This window comes from Coregonus clupeaformis, unplaced genomic scaffold (assembly GCF_020615455.1).
Source record: "Coregonus clupeaformis isolate EN_2021a unplaced genomic scaffold, ASM2061545v1 scaf0941, whole genome shotgun sequence".
Taxonomy (NCBI): Eukaryota; Metazoa; Chordata; class Actinopteri; order Salmoniformes; family Salmonidae; genus Coregonus; species Coregonus clupeaformis.
The window spans coordinates 13,689-30,836 of record NW_025534395.1 but is presented as its reverse complement, the minus strand read 5'-3'; the positions used below and the strand labels follow the sequence as shown (position 1 = coordinate 30,836).

Below are 17,148 nucleotides of genomic sequence, written 5' to 3'. Positions count from 1 at the left end.
TTAAGATAAGATATACTTTATTAGTCCATGCAATATGGACATTTGATTACTGCTTTTATCCAACCTGAAATTACAAGAGAAAAACTGCTGATGCACAACCAAATTCTGAAATTGCACCTTGTGTATTCTACTATTCTAACTCTCAACAGTAACTTGAAACCCCGACTGAGTTCCTAAAACTATTTATATCGCTTATGTCGCTTATACCTAGGGCTTGCCCTGGCTGGACTGTAATGAGGACTGTGAGTGGTAAGCAGTGAGAAGTGGTGCTGTCTTGACTGTGGGCTAGCTAGCAGCAGACTGGTGGGTCTTCACGTCACAGAGAGAGGAGTGGTCTTTTGGACAGCTCAGACATTTCCATCATTGACCGTAAGTCATTTTCTCTGGAGATGCAATCATGGCAGCCTATTAATAATGATAGGATCATCTTAATGTGGGGGAGTCTGGAAAAGACTTTAGCAGAGTTGTGAGCCATGGAAGTCACAAGAAGTAACAAGATAATAAAACACACTGTAGTCTTTGCAAAAAAATCTAATATTATACTAACCACCATATTTAAGTATTAACTAAAGAATTCGATCTATGCTCCTTTCATACTCTCTCTAACCATACTTTTGAAAATTTTAATCAAGGAAAAGCATGATGGATTTAATGGATTTGCATGTCCAATGAATGTCCTTTTTGTTGGACTCTCAATCCATGTAGTTAGGCCAAAGAAGGGTCTTTCAAAAGTTTAGAAATCCTAAGCCCCAAATGCTAATGAAAAGTGCAAACTATAAATATAATTTCAGCAAGGCACGAACTGAGGAGCATTTTTAACACGCCAATTTTAGCACCTAGAGGCAGACCAGCAGTGATTAATTTGTATCAAAAGACCTCTCACATATATTCCTGTGAAAAAATGGACTGGATCAAGAGTGAATTCCTTGCCCCTCCAAGCAGATACAGTTCTCCCTTCATGAAAGGAACCAAGCTGGGTTACTTGTTCCATCCCAAGAGATGATATCATCTTTCCTTCCTGAGAGAGAGAAACACACATTTGCTCTCAGTCAATCTTATTATTCCAGTGAATCCTGCCCTACCACCCCACGGATGCGTTCCAAATGGCATCCTATTTCCTACATAGTGTACTACTTTTGACCAGAGCCATACAAGCCATGGTCAAAAGAAGTGCACTTTACAGGGAATTGGGTGCGATTTGGGATGCACACTCTCACTCCACTAGACTCATTCTGGTTCATCTCTACAGACAGTATCCTGATGAGTCTTAAATCAGATCAGAGTGCGGTCTGGTAGAATTCCCTCAATACCTGCAGGATTAAGACGCTGATTGTCTGCCTGCTGTCCTGACAATGCTGGAGGGAGATGCTGCTCCCAGGAGGTTCTCCTGAAGACAGACATGATGTAATCACTCTGCCTGCAGCATTTAAACATCTCTTTACCCTGGAGATGCTGCTCTGCTGCTGGCCCCTGTCTCATGTCAAGAGCACACATCATTTATTTCTTAACATTACCAATAAGGGATACCATTTTTGCAGGACTAGTGGTGTTTTTTCCCAGTTTTTCTGCTTGTAAAAATAATGTGATTACTGCTCAACTTTAGGAGAATGGTGTAGTTCATAAAAGTTCCAAACCTTATGAATTACCTCCTCACTTTATTTGGTATTGTGATGCCTGTTTTTGATTAGCCACACGTATGGGAGCAGGGATATATTTTAGTAGGTAAATCGTTCTCTGGAAAGCAGCATTGCTTTTAAGGGGAGCCCCAGTCAATCAGTGGTAAGTGTTTTGTATGTGGTGAAGTCAGATGTTATTGTTGAATAACAATAGTTCGACCCCCTCAATGCATTCGGGGTAAAAGTCCCAAGTGGCAGTTTGAGATCAGTTCATGGCTGTTTCTTGAGAGAAGTTGGTATGAACAGCGGTTGTCTGTCTGACAACATGAGAGGTTTCCGGCTGTAGGTTGAAAGTCTCCTATGACTGTGGGTTGATACACTTCCACAAGTCTAGAGCCATTTGTGTATGGTATGGCCCAAACTGCGGTCCAGGGACTGTGGGTCTGAAAGACTGAGAAATAATACACTAAACAATGTTTCTGAGGGACAATCGTCTTCATTTGCATGTTTTCAAGAGTACCACTCTCTTGTTGTTATCTCATGAGAGCTCTTAGATAATAGCTGGTACAGTATCTGATATCTTATGTGAAAACATGGCCTACTAAGTGATAAGGGCGTTGTTGTTACCTGTTTTTACTCCATCCACCATTATAGGCATTCCCCCCAGCTGTTCTGATCTATGTCTTGTCTTCTACCTGATTCTACCTGATCCTCCTCTAATAAAGGCAGTTGCATAACACAGCATCATATCTTCCAGTCTAGCTGTTTATTGTCACTCTCACACCATAAAGTGCTAGCTTCATTGATTGTCATAATGTGATGTTGACTGTCTGCATTGAATTTGTCCAATGTGTCTTTTTCCTGTACAGTGTTCAGTCTTGTCTCCCCGCTGTGCTTCCCTCAGTGAAGCGTATTGATTTGATTGTGAAACATCAGTTCAGTTCTACTCGTGGAACAATTAGGCAACAATGTGCTGCATTTTTGGTCCTGGGCACATTTTAAGCCTTTTATTCCTGAGGTCTGCGACCTTTCAGTCAACAGACGTAAAATGAAACATAACAGGATAATTATGGGACACCCCTGTGAACTTTAGTGAACAATGACAGGGGTAGACATGGAAAAAAACAGCCAGTGTAAAAAAAAATAAAAAATGAAAGGACTTTTTGACTAGTGAAGCAGTCCATGAAATTGAAGTTTTGAGAATTGAATGACTTCCTTCTTTCTTTTTGAACTGTGGGGGGAAAAAGGGAAAGTGGATTGTTGTACCTCCCTTTCAAAGGTACTGAACCCTGCAATCAAACCATGCCTCATACGTTGGACATATGTTGGCATTTAATGCTGTGCAGTTAGAGCTTATGTGTTAGCGATGGTAATTGGAAGGTATCAGCAGTATTAACTGTTTCTGGTCTCCCTAAAGCCCTGTCCATCCCCACAGCACTGCAGATGTTCAGCAGCTTACATAGTGTGTACCCAGAGGCCAAGGACAAACCCTAGATAGGTGGGACTGTAGGCCGGTACAGTGAATGTGAAAGAGCCATATAGAAAGCATCAAGCTTTTGTCTTTTTAGATATCTGCATTGTAAATTGCGGTCAAATATATGACAATTTCTGCCATGTCCTGAGGGGGGAAAACAATAAATAAAAGAAAGTAATCAAATTATCTGGAAAACACATTAACTTTGTTAAGTTTTATTGAGTGCCATTTCTCCCTGTAGCTACTATTGATGTTTTAACTGAAAAGGATCGAGAGAGATTCTAAAGGTATTCAGTGTTGGGGTGACCACCGCGCAATCCAACTTGGCACTCTCCTCATTGGGTGGGAGGGGACATGAAACACTGTGTATGTTTTCCTTTTTTTTCCATAGGCATATCTGTTGTGGCTGAGCAGTTCTTACAAGCACAGTTCTAATCCTGGTACTGCCTAGCGTACATGACAGCAGCAAGAAAGAGAGCTCAGGTAGACCTTCTCTGCAGCTCACCCCCAGTCTGCAGACATGAATGACATCAAGTTGGCTGTGCTGGGCAGTGAGGGAGCAGGGAAATCAGGTAAGTGCCTGAATGAATAATGTATGTGTTTGCATCATTAAGTATTGCTGTAACTGTCTAGTTTCTTGTATTTGACTGTAGAGGCTTGCAAGGTCTCCTAAATTAACAAAACAATTGAACTGCTTATTTCTATGCTTTGCATACGAAAGTGTAATTTCCCTCACTGTAAACAGTGGAACATTCTACAGTGTAGCCGTGACCAGGGGGAAATGATCGATAGAGATCTCTGCATGAGCTCCAAGCACAATGTTTTTAGATCATAACTCTGGAAGAGGAACGATGATGCTTGATTTACGTAAGGCTTTGGAGAGAGGAAATTAAGATTGATGGTTGGAACATGCGTCTAATTGAGGAGGAATTATTTTTCTTGTAAAGCAGGGGAAAGTGCGATCCCTCAGGCTAACTGGAACATGTTCAACCAGGGTCTCTTGAGAGAGAGAAATTATACTGTGGTATAAACTAATAATAATAGATGCAGGAGAAAGCCCACTGCAGTGTTCAACCACATGGAGGGGAGAGTGGAGGAGAAGTGAAGAATAGGAAGACACCATGACTGAACAACCCTATTTTAGCCTACCAAACAAATGTTCAGGGTTCCAATACTAACACCAAAGTATCCAAGCCTAAATTCAACTGTTTGTTTATGTTTTTGTTTCCTCTATATTAATAAGCCTGTCTCACCCATGTCACATTTCTCCCTCTCCAGCTGTTCTGGTAAGGTTCCTGACAAAACGTTTCATTGGAGAGTATGCTTCCAACGCCAGTGAGTACACAGATTTCTCACCCATATTTAATGTAGGGTAATAACGTTTTTGCAATGTGATATACAGTTGAAGTCAGAAGTTTATATACACTTAGGTTGGAGTCATTAAAACTCGTTTTTCAACCACTCCACAAATGTATTGTTAACTAACTATAGTTTGGCAAGTCGGTTAGGACATCTACTTTGTGCATGAAACAAGTAATTTTTCCAACAATTGTTTACAGACAGATTATTTCACTTATAATTCACTGTATCACAATTCCAGTGGGTCAGAAGTTTACATACACTAAGTTGACTGTGCCTTTAAACAGCTTGGAACATTCCAGAAAATGATGTCATGGCTTTAGAAGCTTCTGATAGGCTAATTGACATCATTTGAGTCAATTGGAGGTGTACAGTGGGGGAAAAAAGTATTTAGTCAGCCACCAATTGTGCAAGTTCTCCCACTTAAAAAGATGAGAGAGGCCTGTAATTTTCATCATAGGTACACGTCAACTATGACAGACAAATCGAGATTTTTTTTGCAAATTATGGTGGAAAATAAGTATTTGGTCACCTACAAACAAGCAAGATTTCTGGCTCTCACAGACCTGTAACTTCTTCTTTAAGAGGCTCCTCTGTCCTCCACTCGTTACCTGTATTAATGGCACCTGTTTGAACTTGTTATCAGTATAAAAGACACCTGTCCACAACCTCAAACAGTCACACTCCAAACTCCACTATGGCCAAGACCAAAGAGCTGTCAAAGGACACCAGAAACAAAATTGTAGACCTGCACCAGGCTGGGAAGAATCTGCAATAGGTAAGCAGCTTGGTTTGAAGAAATCAACTGTGGGAGCAATTATTAGGAAATGGAAGACATACAAGACCACTGATAATCTCCCTCGATCTGGGGCTCCACGCAAGATCTCACCCCGTGGGGTCAAAATGATCACAAGAACGGTGAGAAAAAATCCCAGAACCACACGGGGGGACCTAGTGAATGACCTGCAGAGAGCTGGGACCAAAGTAACAAAGCCTACCATCAGTAACACACTACGCCGCCAGGGACTCAAATCCTGCAGTGCGAGACGTGTCCCCCTGCTTAAGCCAGTACATGTCCAGGCCCGTCTGAAGTTTGCTAGAGTGCATTTGGATGATCCAGAAGAGGATTGGGAGAATGTCATATTGTCCGATGAAACCAAAATAGAACTTTTTGGTAAAAACTCAACTCGTCGTGTTTGGAGGACAAAGAATGCTGAGTTGCATCCAAAGAACACCATACCTACTGTGAAGCATGGGGGTGGAAACATCATGCTTTGGGGCTGTTTTTCTGCAAAGGGACCAGGACGACTGATCTGTGTAAAGGAAAGAATGAATGGGGCAATGTATCGTGAGATTTTGAGTGAAAACCTCCTTCCATCAGCAAGGGCATTGAAGATGAAACGTGGCTGGGTCTTTCAGCATGACAATGATCCCAAACACACCGCCCGGGCAACGAAGGAGTGGCTTCGTAAGAAGCATTTCAAGGTCCTGGAGTGGCCTAGCCAGTCTCCAGATCTCAACCCCATAGAAAATCTTTGGAGGGAGTTGAAAGTCCATGTTGCCCAGCGACAGCCCCAAAACATCACTGCTCTAGAGGAGATCTGCATGGAGGAATGGGCCAAAATACCAGCAACAGTGTGTGAAAACCTTGTGAAGACTTACAGAAAACGTTTGACCTGTGTCATTGCCAACAAAGGGTATATAACAAAGTATTGAGAAACTTTTGTTATTGACCAAATACTTATTTTCCACCATAACTTGCAAATAAATTCATAAAAAATCCTACAATGTGATTTTCTGCATTTTTTTTCTAATTTTGTCTGTCATAGTTGACGTGTACCTATGATGAAAATTACAGGCTTCTCTCATCTTTTTAAGTGAGAGAACTTGCACAATTGGTGGCTGACTAAATACTTTTTTCCCCCACTGTACCTGTGGATGTATTTCAAGGCCTACCTTCAAACCCAGTGCCTCTGCTTGACATCATGGGAAAATCTAAAGAAATCATCCTAGACCTCAGAAAAGGTACCACGTTCATCTGTACAAACAATAGTACGCAAGTATAAACACCATGGGACCACGCAGCCATCATACCGCTCAGGAAGGAGACGAACGTACTTTGGTGCAAAAAGTGCAAATCAATCCCAGAACAACAGCAAAGGACCTTGTGAAGATGCTGGAGGAAACGGGTACAAAAGTATCTATATCCACAGTAAAACGAGTCCTATATCGACATAACCTGAAAGGCCGCTCAGCAAGGAGGAAGCCACTGCTCCAAAACCGCCATAAAAAAGCCAGACTATGGTTAGCAACCGCACATCCCAACCGTGAAGCACGGGGGTGGCAGCATCATGCTGTGGGGGTGCTTTGCTGCAGGAGTGACTGGTGCACTTCACAAAATAGATGGCATCATGAGGAAGGGAAATTATGTGGATATATTGAAGCAACATCTCGAGACATTAGTCAGAAAGTTAAAGCTTAGTCGCAAATGGGTCTTCCAAATGGACAATGACCCCAAGCATACTTCCAAAGTTGTGGCAAAATGGCTTAAGGACAACAAAGTCAAGGTATTGGAGTGGCCATCACAAAGCCCTGACCTCAATCCTATAGAAAATGTGTGGGCAGAACTGAAAAAGTGTGTGCGAGCAAGGAGGCCTACAAACCTGACTTAGTTACACCAGCTCTGTCAGGAGGAATGGGCCAAAATTCATCCAACTTATTGTGGGAAGCTTGTGGAAGGCTACCCGAAACGTTTGACCCAAGTCAAACAATTTAAAGGCAATGCTACCAAATACTAATTGAGTGTATGTAAACTTCTGACCCACTGGGAATGTGATGAAAGAAATACAAGCTTAAATAAATCATTCTCTCTACTATTATTCTGACATTTCACATTCTTAAAATAAAGTGGTGATCCTAACTGACCTAAGACAGGGAATTTGTACTAGGATTAAATGTCAAGAATTGTGAAAAACTGAGTTTAAATGTATTTGGCTAAGGTGTATGTAAACTTCCGACTTCAACTGTAGATACGCTCTCAGGACATACAAATGCAATCTGCTGTGTTCACAGTTACAGTCTGTTGCTACTAGTGTTACGGTCCGGCACTGTTGGTCCTGTTCCTGCTGGTTTTCCTTTCCCTTTTTCCCTGTGTGTGTTGTTTGTGTCTGTCTCCCCCTGCTGTGCAGTCCAGTCAGAGGATCTAGGTCAGGGGGCGTGGCCATTCTCTCACAAGATCAGTTACACCCAGCTGCAGCTAATTGTCAACAATCAACCAGCAGTTATCTACCCGGGCTGGACACCTCTCCAGCGCCAGTTCGTCTCCTACACTACCTGTGGTAACTTGGCCCCGTACAGAAATCTCAGTTTAGTTGAACTCTCTCAGTATTATAGTTGTTTCTGCCACGTTTGTAACCTGTCTCTCCTTCGATTAGATCTCGTCTGTTCCTGCTGCCTGCCTGCCTGCCATTCCCACGCCGCAACCTGCTCTGTTGTCTGATATCCTCGTCATCCAGCCCTCAGGACTACTGGCTCTCCACCCTACTCAGCTCCTACCCCGGCCTGAAGCTACTCCATCCTGTACTGCTTCTCTCTACCATAACACGCTGAATAAACTACATCATAATTCACCCTCGTTGTCCGCGTGTCCGTCTCTGCACCTGAGTCCCCCACCCAAGCCTAATAACTAGCTGTACACCAATGTCATCAACTTAGCGAGTACAACGTTTTATTACTTTATTACCCCTGGGAGTCTGACATTTATTGAAACACACATACTGCACAGTACAAGATCCACCAGGAAGTTAAGTATAGTTCACACAGGCATTTGAGTTGTGAGTGAATTTTAAGTAATCATATACTGATTGGACTATTCAAATGATTCTTCAAGTTCACATACGTGTGTTAACACGTTTTGGTTTAATGTGATATGCTTTACCGAGGGTAACTTATAATTTCTGCATGAAGTCATTGCCATGTTGACTTTTTCCCATTAGTCATCGCTTGTCTAGTACGCTGGAAAATGGCTGCATTTTATGTTACAGTTTACACAGGGGTATATGATTTCAGACCGTTCCCTTAAATTAGTTAACTCAGTCTACTTTATCAGAACAATCATGGCCTGGATGTTTGAGGCTTACAGTAATCATTATTTAATGGGAGAAGTCTGTACATTACTATTTACATCAAACTACATGTATCCACTTATATCTGTTTTTATGAGACAGATTTGAACTATAGCACATGTTTCCTATTACAATAAGTATGCTTTGAACTTGTTGTGTTGCAGACTCCTTATACCGTAAAAGGCTCTCCATCGAAGGAAGACTGTTGCACTTGGAAGTCTTTGACCCGTGTTCACAGGTATCTGATCTGTCCCCTGCATATATTCATATCCTTTTAGCTCATGCCTAACATAGTAGTGTCTAATGTCATGGGAATTAGACTGTATGTTGTGTTCTGATGTGTTTTATGATATTCCCCTGTAGCTCAGAACACACTGTACACAATGATTAGCCCTTGGAAAGCTGAGACAGGCAGCACTAGAACATATTGACTGCTTACGGCAGTCGCATATGGTACCCTTTATTCCCCAAACGTTGAGTTTATTATGATTCCCCCAGGCTCAGGTAACAGGATGTGCATTGTCTTCATCTATTCTCTTTTTAGGGTCTGTGTGAGTGGTACTGTACAGCAGGGGTTCCCAAACTTTTTCACTCAGGGCCCCCCTTTCAGCATTGGGGAACATCCCGCGCCCCCCCTGCACACGTGCACACTTGCCACATCTATTTCTATGGGCACAAGCACTGTTCATGACACAAACTGTTCACACCCCTCTTGTTGGTGGAGAGAATTTTGCAGGTTTAAAGCTTATTTCCTGCAATTCTACACATTTTATCATGGGGTGCAACATTTCTTTGGCAGTTTTAAAGCACATTTTCTTGCAATTCTATATATTTTGCCATGTCTAATGTGTATTCATGTGATATTTGAGTGACAAAAATATTACGACAATACCTATGGGTTAGAAAACCCGTTCTGACAAAATAGCTCTCTAAGGTATGCAATGACTAACATGACAAGAGGAACTGATGATGCACTACCCAATTTCGAAATTGCACCTTGTGCATTCTAATATTACAACTTTCAAGAGTAAGTTTAAAGCCGGACTGAGTTCCCCCCCACCGACCCTGGGGCGCGCCCCACAGTTTGGGAACCACTGCTACAGTACATGCCTTTCTCTGGTCTATCTCCTGTTTTATGTAACAAAAGAAGTCATGCAAAGGCACTGTTGACATGTCTTGGACTTGTCCCCAATCCCCCTTTGTACTGTAAATATTGGACTATAAATTGTGCCTTCCTGTATTATACTTATGCTCAAATGTTTATTCTGTTCTACTCAGCCATTTGTTTTATGTTCGTATTCTTATCTTTTATTATTTCTTATTGTTGAGAAGGAACCTGTATGTATGTAAGCATTTAATTGGACGGTGTATACCATTTGTATCCCGTACATACGACTAATAAAACTTGAAACTATCATTTCTAAGGGTCAGTGCTATCCAGTATCCTTTGGACATCCCTACCCTAAACCCTAACCCTAACCTTAACCTTAACCCCTACCCTTACCCATAACCCTTACCTAACCCTAACCTTAACCATTTTAAATGTAAACTTAAATGGCGTAGGGGACGTCCCAAGGATCCAGATAGCATGGACCAATTTGAAAGCACCTGTGGCAAGTCTTTTTCAAGTTGACAAGATGACGCCGACAGACACTGTTGCCCCGTTTCTGTTATGGCAGGTGCAGGGAAATGCTTTGTATAAGCATTTCTCTGCACCTGCCATAACGCCTGCAAATCTGTGTACGCGACCAATAAACTTTGATTTGATTTAAACACATGCTTATACTCAACAGCTTCATCTACCATTACTTTTCTTATATTCCAAAGATAGTTCTCTGAGGGGTGAGGCTACCTAATAAAATGGACCTCCATTAAATAGCTTAAAGGTTTTGCACAGTCACCCTATTTCCCATGTAAAATAGCCTTTGAGTGACCAAAACATCATTCATAATTTTTTTTCTATTAGTTTCCGTAAGTCAGGTAGGATGTGTGAGGATGTGTTTGTGACCTGTTGTCCACCCCCCTGTCCCCTGCCCTGTCAGAGTGGAGAGAGCAGATGTATCCTGGAGGAGCCGGTGGAGTGGGCTGATGGATTTATCGTGGTGTACAGCATCAGCGACCGAACGTCCTTCCTCAACGCACAAAACATCCTATGTCAGATCAAAGATGCCCGCGGAGAGAGCTACAAGGGGTGAGTGACTGTGACCTCCAACCCAGGGCCTGATGCCTACTGGAGGAAATAGATTAGGCTTTGATGAATTAATGATTCCCATTCCTGGACTGATGTTTAGGCTATCAGGGTAAGGATCAGTGAGGCACACACCAGTTTAAGTGGCAGATTCCAACATGATTTTACCATTGTTGTACCATAGAGAAAATAGAAGGCAGCTGTCTGTGATAGAAGTGTAGGCTTTTCCTTCTTGATAAACATGTTTTGTAGGATTTACAACCTCATGGCTCGCCTTAGTTAATTATATGAGTAAATTATTTATCATGCTCAATAGAATTCGTCCCGGAATGGCTTGTATCCAATTTTCTCAGAGGCGTTAATTAAAACATGATTAAATACTAGAGGAACTATTGGGATTCCACTGGACATTTGTTACAGGACTTAAGGTGAAAGTAGTTTGCAGCCAGTCGACGGACGCTGTGTGGAAGCGTGAGCTGGGACAGCTTGAGATGATAAAGACTCTTACATATGGCTCACAAAATGACATGGGTGATCAGGCCTAATTTGTGTAGCAGGATTTTACTTCAACTGGGTCCTGATGTTTTGACACGTCATGAAATAGATGTGAAGCAGAAGTCACCCTCACTGTATATCAAAAGAGCACTGTGGGCGAGGGTCTCTCTGCATTATATAAACTCTCCGATACTTCAGTGAAGTCACCACTTGGCCTACTTGGTTCGTTTTCCTTTGATACTGTGGGCTGCTTCAATAAACATTTCAGTAGTTTAAACAGCCTTACTAATTCAGATGAACGTGATGAACTTCAGATGAAATTCGTGATGAATCAGCAGAAACACATATTTTGATGAACTTTAAGGAAAGTTTAAGGGACGTTTTTGACCCTGCTGTGCTTGTTTGGGACAGGGAGATGGACAAGATGGACATCCCAATCTGCCTGGTGGGGAACAAGCAGGACCTGTGCCACGCCCGTCAGGTGTTTGAGGAGGAGGGCCGTGCCTTGGCTCAGGAGCACAGATGCCACTTCCAGGAGGTGTCTGCAGCAGAGGACTACCTGGAGATATCCAACCTCTTCACCAAGCTCATCCGCCACGTCATGGAGCACCTGAAGTACCGGGCCGACCGCCGCCGCTACAGTGGCTCTAAATCCATGGCCAAGCTCATCAACAATGTCTTCGGCAAGAGGAGGAAGTCTGTCTGAAAGTGGGGGTGCTCATGTGGACGTTGATTGGATGTTTGATTGGGACGACTTGTGTTTATATAGACATGTGGATGCCTGGGTTGTTGATTCTGATGAACACCTCTTGTGATAGGGACAGGGACAGCTCTGTAAGTGTGAATGACACACTTCATAGTCAAAACTTTATCTGTATCCCCTGTTTACTGTTTATTATGTAACATCTACATATGTAGCAACGGCTGACCCTATTTAGTGTCATGTTTGTCATGTAATCAAACAATAATTCTATTTTTTCAAGAAGTCACTTTGCCATTCAGATTTGCTTACGTTTTTATTTTTCCTTCTTGATATTCTAAATCCCATGTTGCCAGTAGAGGAGCCTTCAAGGCTTAAGTTCCTTTCCTAATTCCAAACCATTTCAAGGAAAATTACTTTCCAAAAGTTGTTTTATGGATCTAAGAGCACAACATATTTGAGTTTGCATCAAGGAATGTGCACCAATGTCTGAACTCACATTCCACCTCTCAGAGGGGGCAGTAATAAGGTGAGAATTACGGGTAAATTGCCTCACTAACAACATGTTATGGTGTAGGACTTCACATAAATCTCTATTGAATTTCTGCTGTGGCAGTATTACATGGGCTGTTTATAATTTTAAGCTATAACAATGGGTAAAATTGCTTTTCCGTGAAAAGGAATGTAAGCAGCTAGTATATCCATTCCCTACATAGTAGTAAAGGAATGTGCAGCTATTTCCTTTGCATGTACATATTCTGTTGATTTCCTGTGTTCAATGTGTTTGCTGATGTATTACAACTTTGGATAGTACGAGCAAAAGTCTGTGATCGTGTTATGCATAAAAACAAACGTTTCTAGTTTAAAATTACCCACTGGGCACAGACGTCAATTCAACGTCTATTCCACGTTCGTTCAACGTAATTTCATTGAAATGACGTTGATTCAACCAGTGTGTACCCAGTGGCTGATTATGCCTGGTGTGGACCAACTTGTAATTAAATAGCTATTTGGGGGTATGAGTATTGTGTGAATTATTCAATGAACTAAATAATGTCCCATTTGTATTATGTGTTTTAAAGTCAATGATTCAGCTACACTCCAATAGTTTGTTCTGGTGAAACACATGGCTTTTTTAAATTCAATAATTTTGTTGAATAGTGATTTGAATATGAATCTAATGCAAAACACCCACAATTAGCATACCAGTCATTGCTTTGGAGTCATTACATAGTCATAGTGTTTTTTATTTTATTGTATTTTTTTAACTAGGCAAGTCAGTTAAGAACAAATTCTTATTTATAATGACAGCCTACCCCGGCCAAACCCGGACGATGTCATTACAACTATGTTCCGACTGTTGGTAGGATAATGTGTATACAACCCAGCTCAGTCCTGCAAGGCTTAACTGCTGTGCTTGGATTCTGTTTGCATGTGATCAGCTATCTCATCTGGTGATTGTTATCTTTGCAAAGAGCAGAAACATTGATTTAACTCAGCTTGTAATGTCTTTAAATGTCTGTCAAATGTCTGTTTTTAGCATCTCTGTCCAAAATGTTATCCCCAAGTTTGAAATGCATTTTTAGTTTGGCTCAGTTCTTAATAAGGAATTTAATATCACAATGATGTTTTATGTCTTTTCCATTCTGTTGTATTTAGAAAAGATGGTCATATGTTGATAGACAATAAAATTGCTAAAATATACTATTCAAACATCACTCTTTCAAATGTGCAACCATAATTAATGTTTATAATGGACGGTCCAAGAACTGGCAAAATGCCCAAACAGTGGAAGCTATTAAAGTGGGGGACTCAAAGGAGCTCTGGAATCTAGTAACACTTACAATGTGTTTGAGGATCTTGCCTTTACTTTTAAGATGAATTAAACGTTGTGGCCATGCTACAGTAACAGGGATTGCAATTTGTAAAAAATAATGTTGCAACAATCCTCAGAAACTGTCAACTTGGCATTTAGGTAGGTCTAAAAATGTGTACTGCAAGGAGGTCCAAGGACCACTGTTTATCACATTTAAACTGTACCGTTCCCTCCTAAATCTGATAATTGGAAATATGAATTTTTAGAATGTTAAAAAAATGGAATATTAACATTAGGTACAAAATAATAATAAACATATTGACGCCAATAATGTTTATGTCACTTTTCTCCACTAGATGGAGACTAATCACCATGTAGGGGTCTAAGTTTGCAGACGTTGTAAAGTACAGTGCTATTCAGTTTGATTTACCATAGTCATAGACTTGATTCTTATCTTCATAAAATGTGTGAGAATAAATAGGCTTAGTATTCAAAACATTCCAATGTATGACCATTTCTATACCTTAACAGCAATACATTAATTATGTATTTCTATAAGAATATACATTTTCTTTAGCAGAGCATTCAAATCAAATGTTGCTTAGTGTTGCTGTTGGTAGAGAATATGATATGACACCAGATTTTCATAGCGCTTTTTTGTCCCTGTTCAGTACCCGTAGTACACCACTTTCGCATCACACAAGAAAAGTTTGGGAAAGTGGCTCATGCGGTGCCACTTGATTCCTGCTTGCTAAAGAGACTCTAACGTTGGATGAATACAAGAACGGATCTCACCGTTACCCTCAACAAACAAACAAAAGGTAAATGCATGCTAATAGATTAATAGGATTTACATTTGTTAGCTATGCTTCAATGAAAAGTAGGTAGCTTGCATACTTCTTGCTGTTGCCATGGTAACACACGCTAAAGCAGCAGTGTGTTTTGTTTTGACTAGCCTTTGTGCAGTTTTTTGCTAATAACTAACGTTAGGTAATCTTCACTGATAATGTGTAATTATGTAACTATATATTGCGTTTTGTGGAGGTGGCTACATATCATTGAATTAATTCGAGATTAATGTTAATCGAGTTCAGGGATGGGGTCCGGAGTGCTTGGGGTCCGGAGTGGTGTCACACTTTTTCCTAGCAAATAGAGCTGATTAAACTAATTGTATTGTAAACGGAAGATCATGATTAGTTAATTTTTGGAGTCAGGTGTGTTAGCAGGTGCTGGGACAAAAGTGTGACACCAATCAGGCCCCCGAGGACTGGAGTTGCCCATCCCTGATCTAGTTAATGATTATTTTGAAGAGTCCTGTAAATTAGCTTGCTTATTGCTAGCGTTAGCTCAATTTCATCAGTGAACTGTGTGTTGAAAAAAAGTTACCTAACTAATAGGCCTAAATCTATTTTTCCAACATATTAAGTAGTTTTTTTTTGTATCTGTACTTTACTATTTATATTTTTGACAACTTTTACTTTTACTTCACTACATTCCTAAATAAAATTATGTACTTTTTAATCCATACATTTTCCCTGACACCCAAAAGTACTCGTTACATTTTGCAGGACAGGAAAATGGTCAAATTCACACACTTTTCAAGAGAACATCCCTGGTCATCCCTACTGCCTCTGATTTGGCAGACTCACTAAACACAAATGCTTCATTTGTAAATGATGTCTGAGTGTTGGAGTGCCGTGGCTATCTGTAGATAAAAAAACAAGAACATTGTGCCGTTTGGTTTGCTTAATAAAAGCAAATTGAAATTATTTATACTTTTACTTTTGATACTTCAGTATATTTTTGCAGTTAGATTGACTTTTTGATACTAAGCATATTTAAAACCAAATACATTTAGACTTTTACTCAACTAGTATTTTACTGGGTGACTTTTACTTGAGTAATTTACTATTACAGTATCTTTACTTTTACTCAAGTATGTAAAATGGGGTACTTTTTCCACCACTGTAAGTAGCAAACTGTAGCTATCTGACTTCATTTGCAGACAGAAAGCTGTTAAAAGGAATCCTTCAAACTCCATTCAATCAGTGCACTTCAGCTCAGAGTGCATTGAATGTTTTTAAACATCACACACATTAAAACACTACTATGCAGGTTCCATGCCAGAAAATTATATTTAGCGGAACAGGTCATAGGAAGTTAATTGCTGCTTGTATGAGGTTTAAATAATTATGTGTTTCAAGCAGCTGGGTATTGGCTCCTCCTGCAATAATGCCTTTCTTGGTTAAGAATGTAATGTTCTTCTTTCATGGCTTTCTCTAATGTCACGTTTGAATAGGCTAGGCCCATAGAATTAGAAATTAGAATAGTAATGGTAATTTAATAGGATCTCTATGGCTAGGCCTATCAGTCTAAGATTCACTACAGCAGGCGGTGGGCCGAAAAGCGTGAAGTTGATTGATCCCTGTCGAGGGAGGAGCTGATTTTTTTGTATATGACAGTAAAATAGTCTTATGACTATAAAATGTGTTGGCACCTTAAATTCCTGCACAAATGTTCATAAAAAGTATATTTCAACACAGTCTGCTCAGGCAAATTTGCCAAACTGCTACATTTGGAACCAATCAGAACTCCCATACATACCCCTCGTGATGAAAGCAGCCAATGGCCTGCATCTATCTAAGATGTAAACACAGCCTCATGTGAACTCGAGCTGTTTTCTGTGTTTGAAGACTGAAATAAGATCAATATCTGTTTTCGAGTGCACTTGAAATATGCAGCATGCAATGTGAATTGTCTTGATCGTATGAAGAGGTAACTCCGTAGACCACTTAGCCAATGTATTGAAAGCTAGTCAATGTTAGTCTGACTAGCCTAGCCAGCTTCTGTAAATGTACATTTGCCGGCTCAGGAAGCTAGTGTTTCATTAGCTATCTGTCGGTGAATTCAAATTTTGAGTCATGTTTTGGCATGGTTATATGTCTCATTTCAAGTAACTATCTGCAGGCGTAGCCCTTTACACTTGTACGGGTTGAAAATGGCAGATTTGGACACTGATAAGCGGCTAAATTGGAACGCAGTGGCTGTACGGTAACATGCTATACATGACTTCAGAGCTCAGGTTTTCCGCTTCACAGCTTTGTATGGGTTTTGACTGACAGCCGTTCTGTCTTGAGCACCGCGCGCGACAAGAAGTTGCCCCTATCCCTCCCACTAATTGGACAACTTTTGTAAATGTTTTGTTGTCTGAGTGAGGGAAATGCTGTAAATTACGAGGACTCTATTTACTTTGAAAGATGAGACGTTGAGGATTATAATAAATACTGGTTTGATGTCATACAAGCAAGCCAAACCCCCGCGAGTCCAAATGTGCACTTCACATTTCCATATCATAAAACTCATGTCATATACAGTG

At 40.7% G+C, this 17,148-nt stretch overlaps 1 protein-coding gene across 1 annotated transcript; it reads left to right on the top strand.

Moving 5' to 3' along the window:
* The first annotated feature begins 3,506 nt into the window (after nucleotides 1–3,506).
* Nucleotides 3,507–13,687, top strand: LOC121583419 (ras-related and estrogen-regulated growth inhibitor-like protein). Its single transcript, XM_041899591.2, has 5 exons — nucleotides 3,507–3,662; nucleotides 4,369–4,425; nucleotides 8,738–8,811; nucleotides 10,616–10,764; nucleotides 11,668–13,687. The coding sequence occupies exons 1-5, from the start codon at nucleotides 3,611–3,613 to the stop codon at nucleotides 11,960–11,962; spliced, it is 627 nt and encodes a 208-aa protein (XP_041755525.1). The 5' UTR covers nucleotides 3,507–3,610; the 3' UTR covers nucleotides 11,963–13,687.
* The last annotated feature ends 3,461 nt before the right edge of the window (nucleotides 13,688–17,148 follow it).

What these genes read in the sequence shown, in the direction of transcription:
- LOC121583419 (XM_041899591.2), top strand. Translation starts at nt 3,611, where the DNA reads ATGAATGACATCAAGTTGGCTGTGCTGGGCAGTGAGGGAGCAGGGAAA. An exon ending in AGAGTATGCTTCCAACGCCA is followed by an intron (nt 4,426 to 8,737) that starts GTGAGTACACAG and finishes GTTGTGTTGCAG; the next exon opens with ACTCCTTATACCGTAAAAGG. An exon ending in CGCGGAGAGAGCTACAAGGG is followed by an intron (nt 10,765 to 11,667) that starts GTGAGTGACTGT and finishes TGTTTGGGACAG; the next exon opens with GGAGATGGACAAGATGGACA.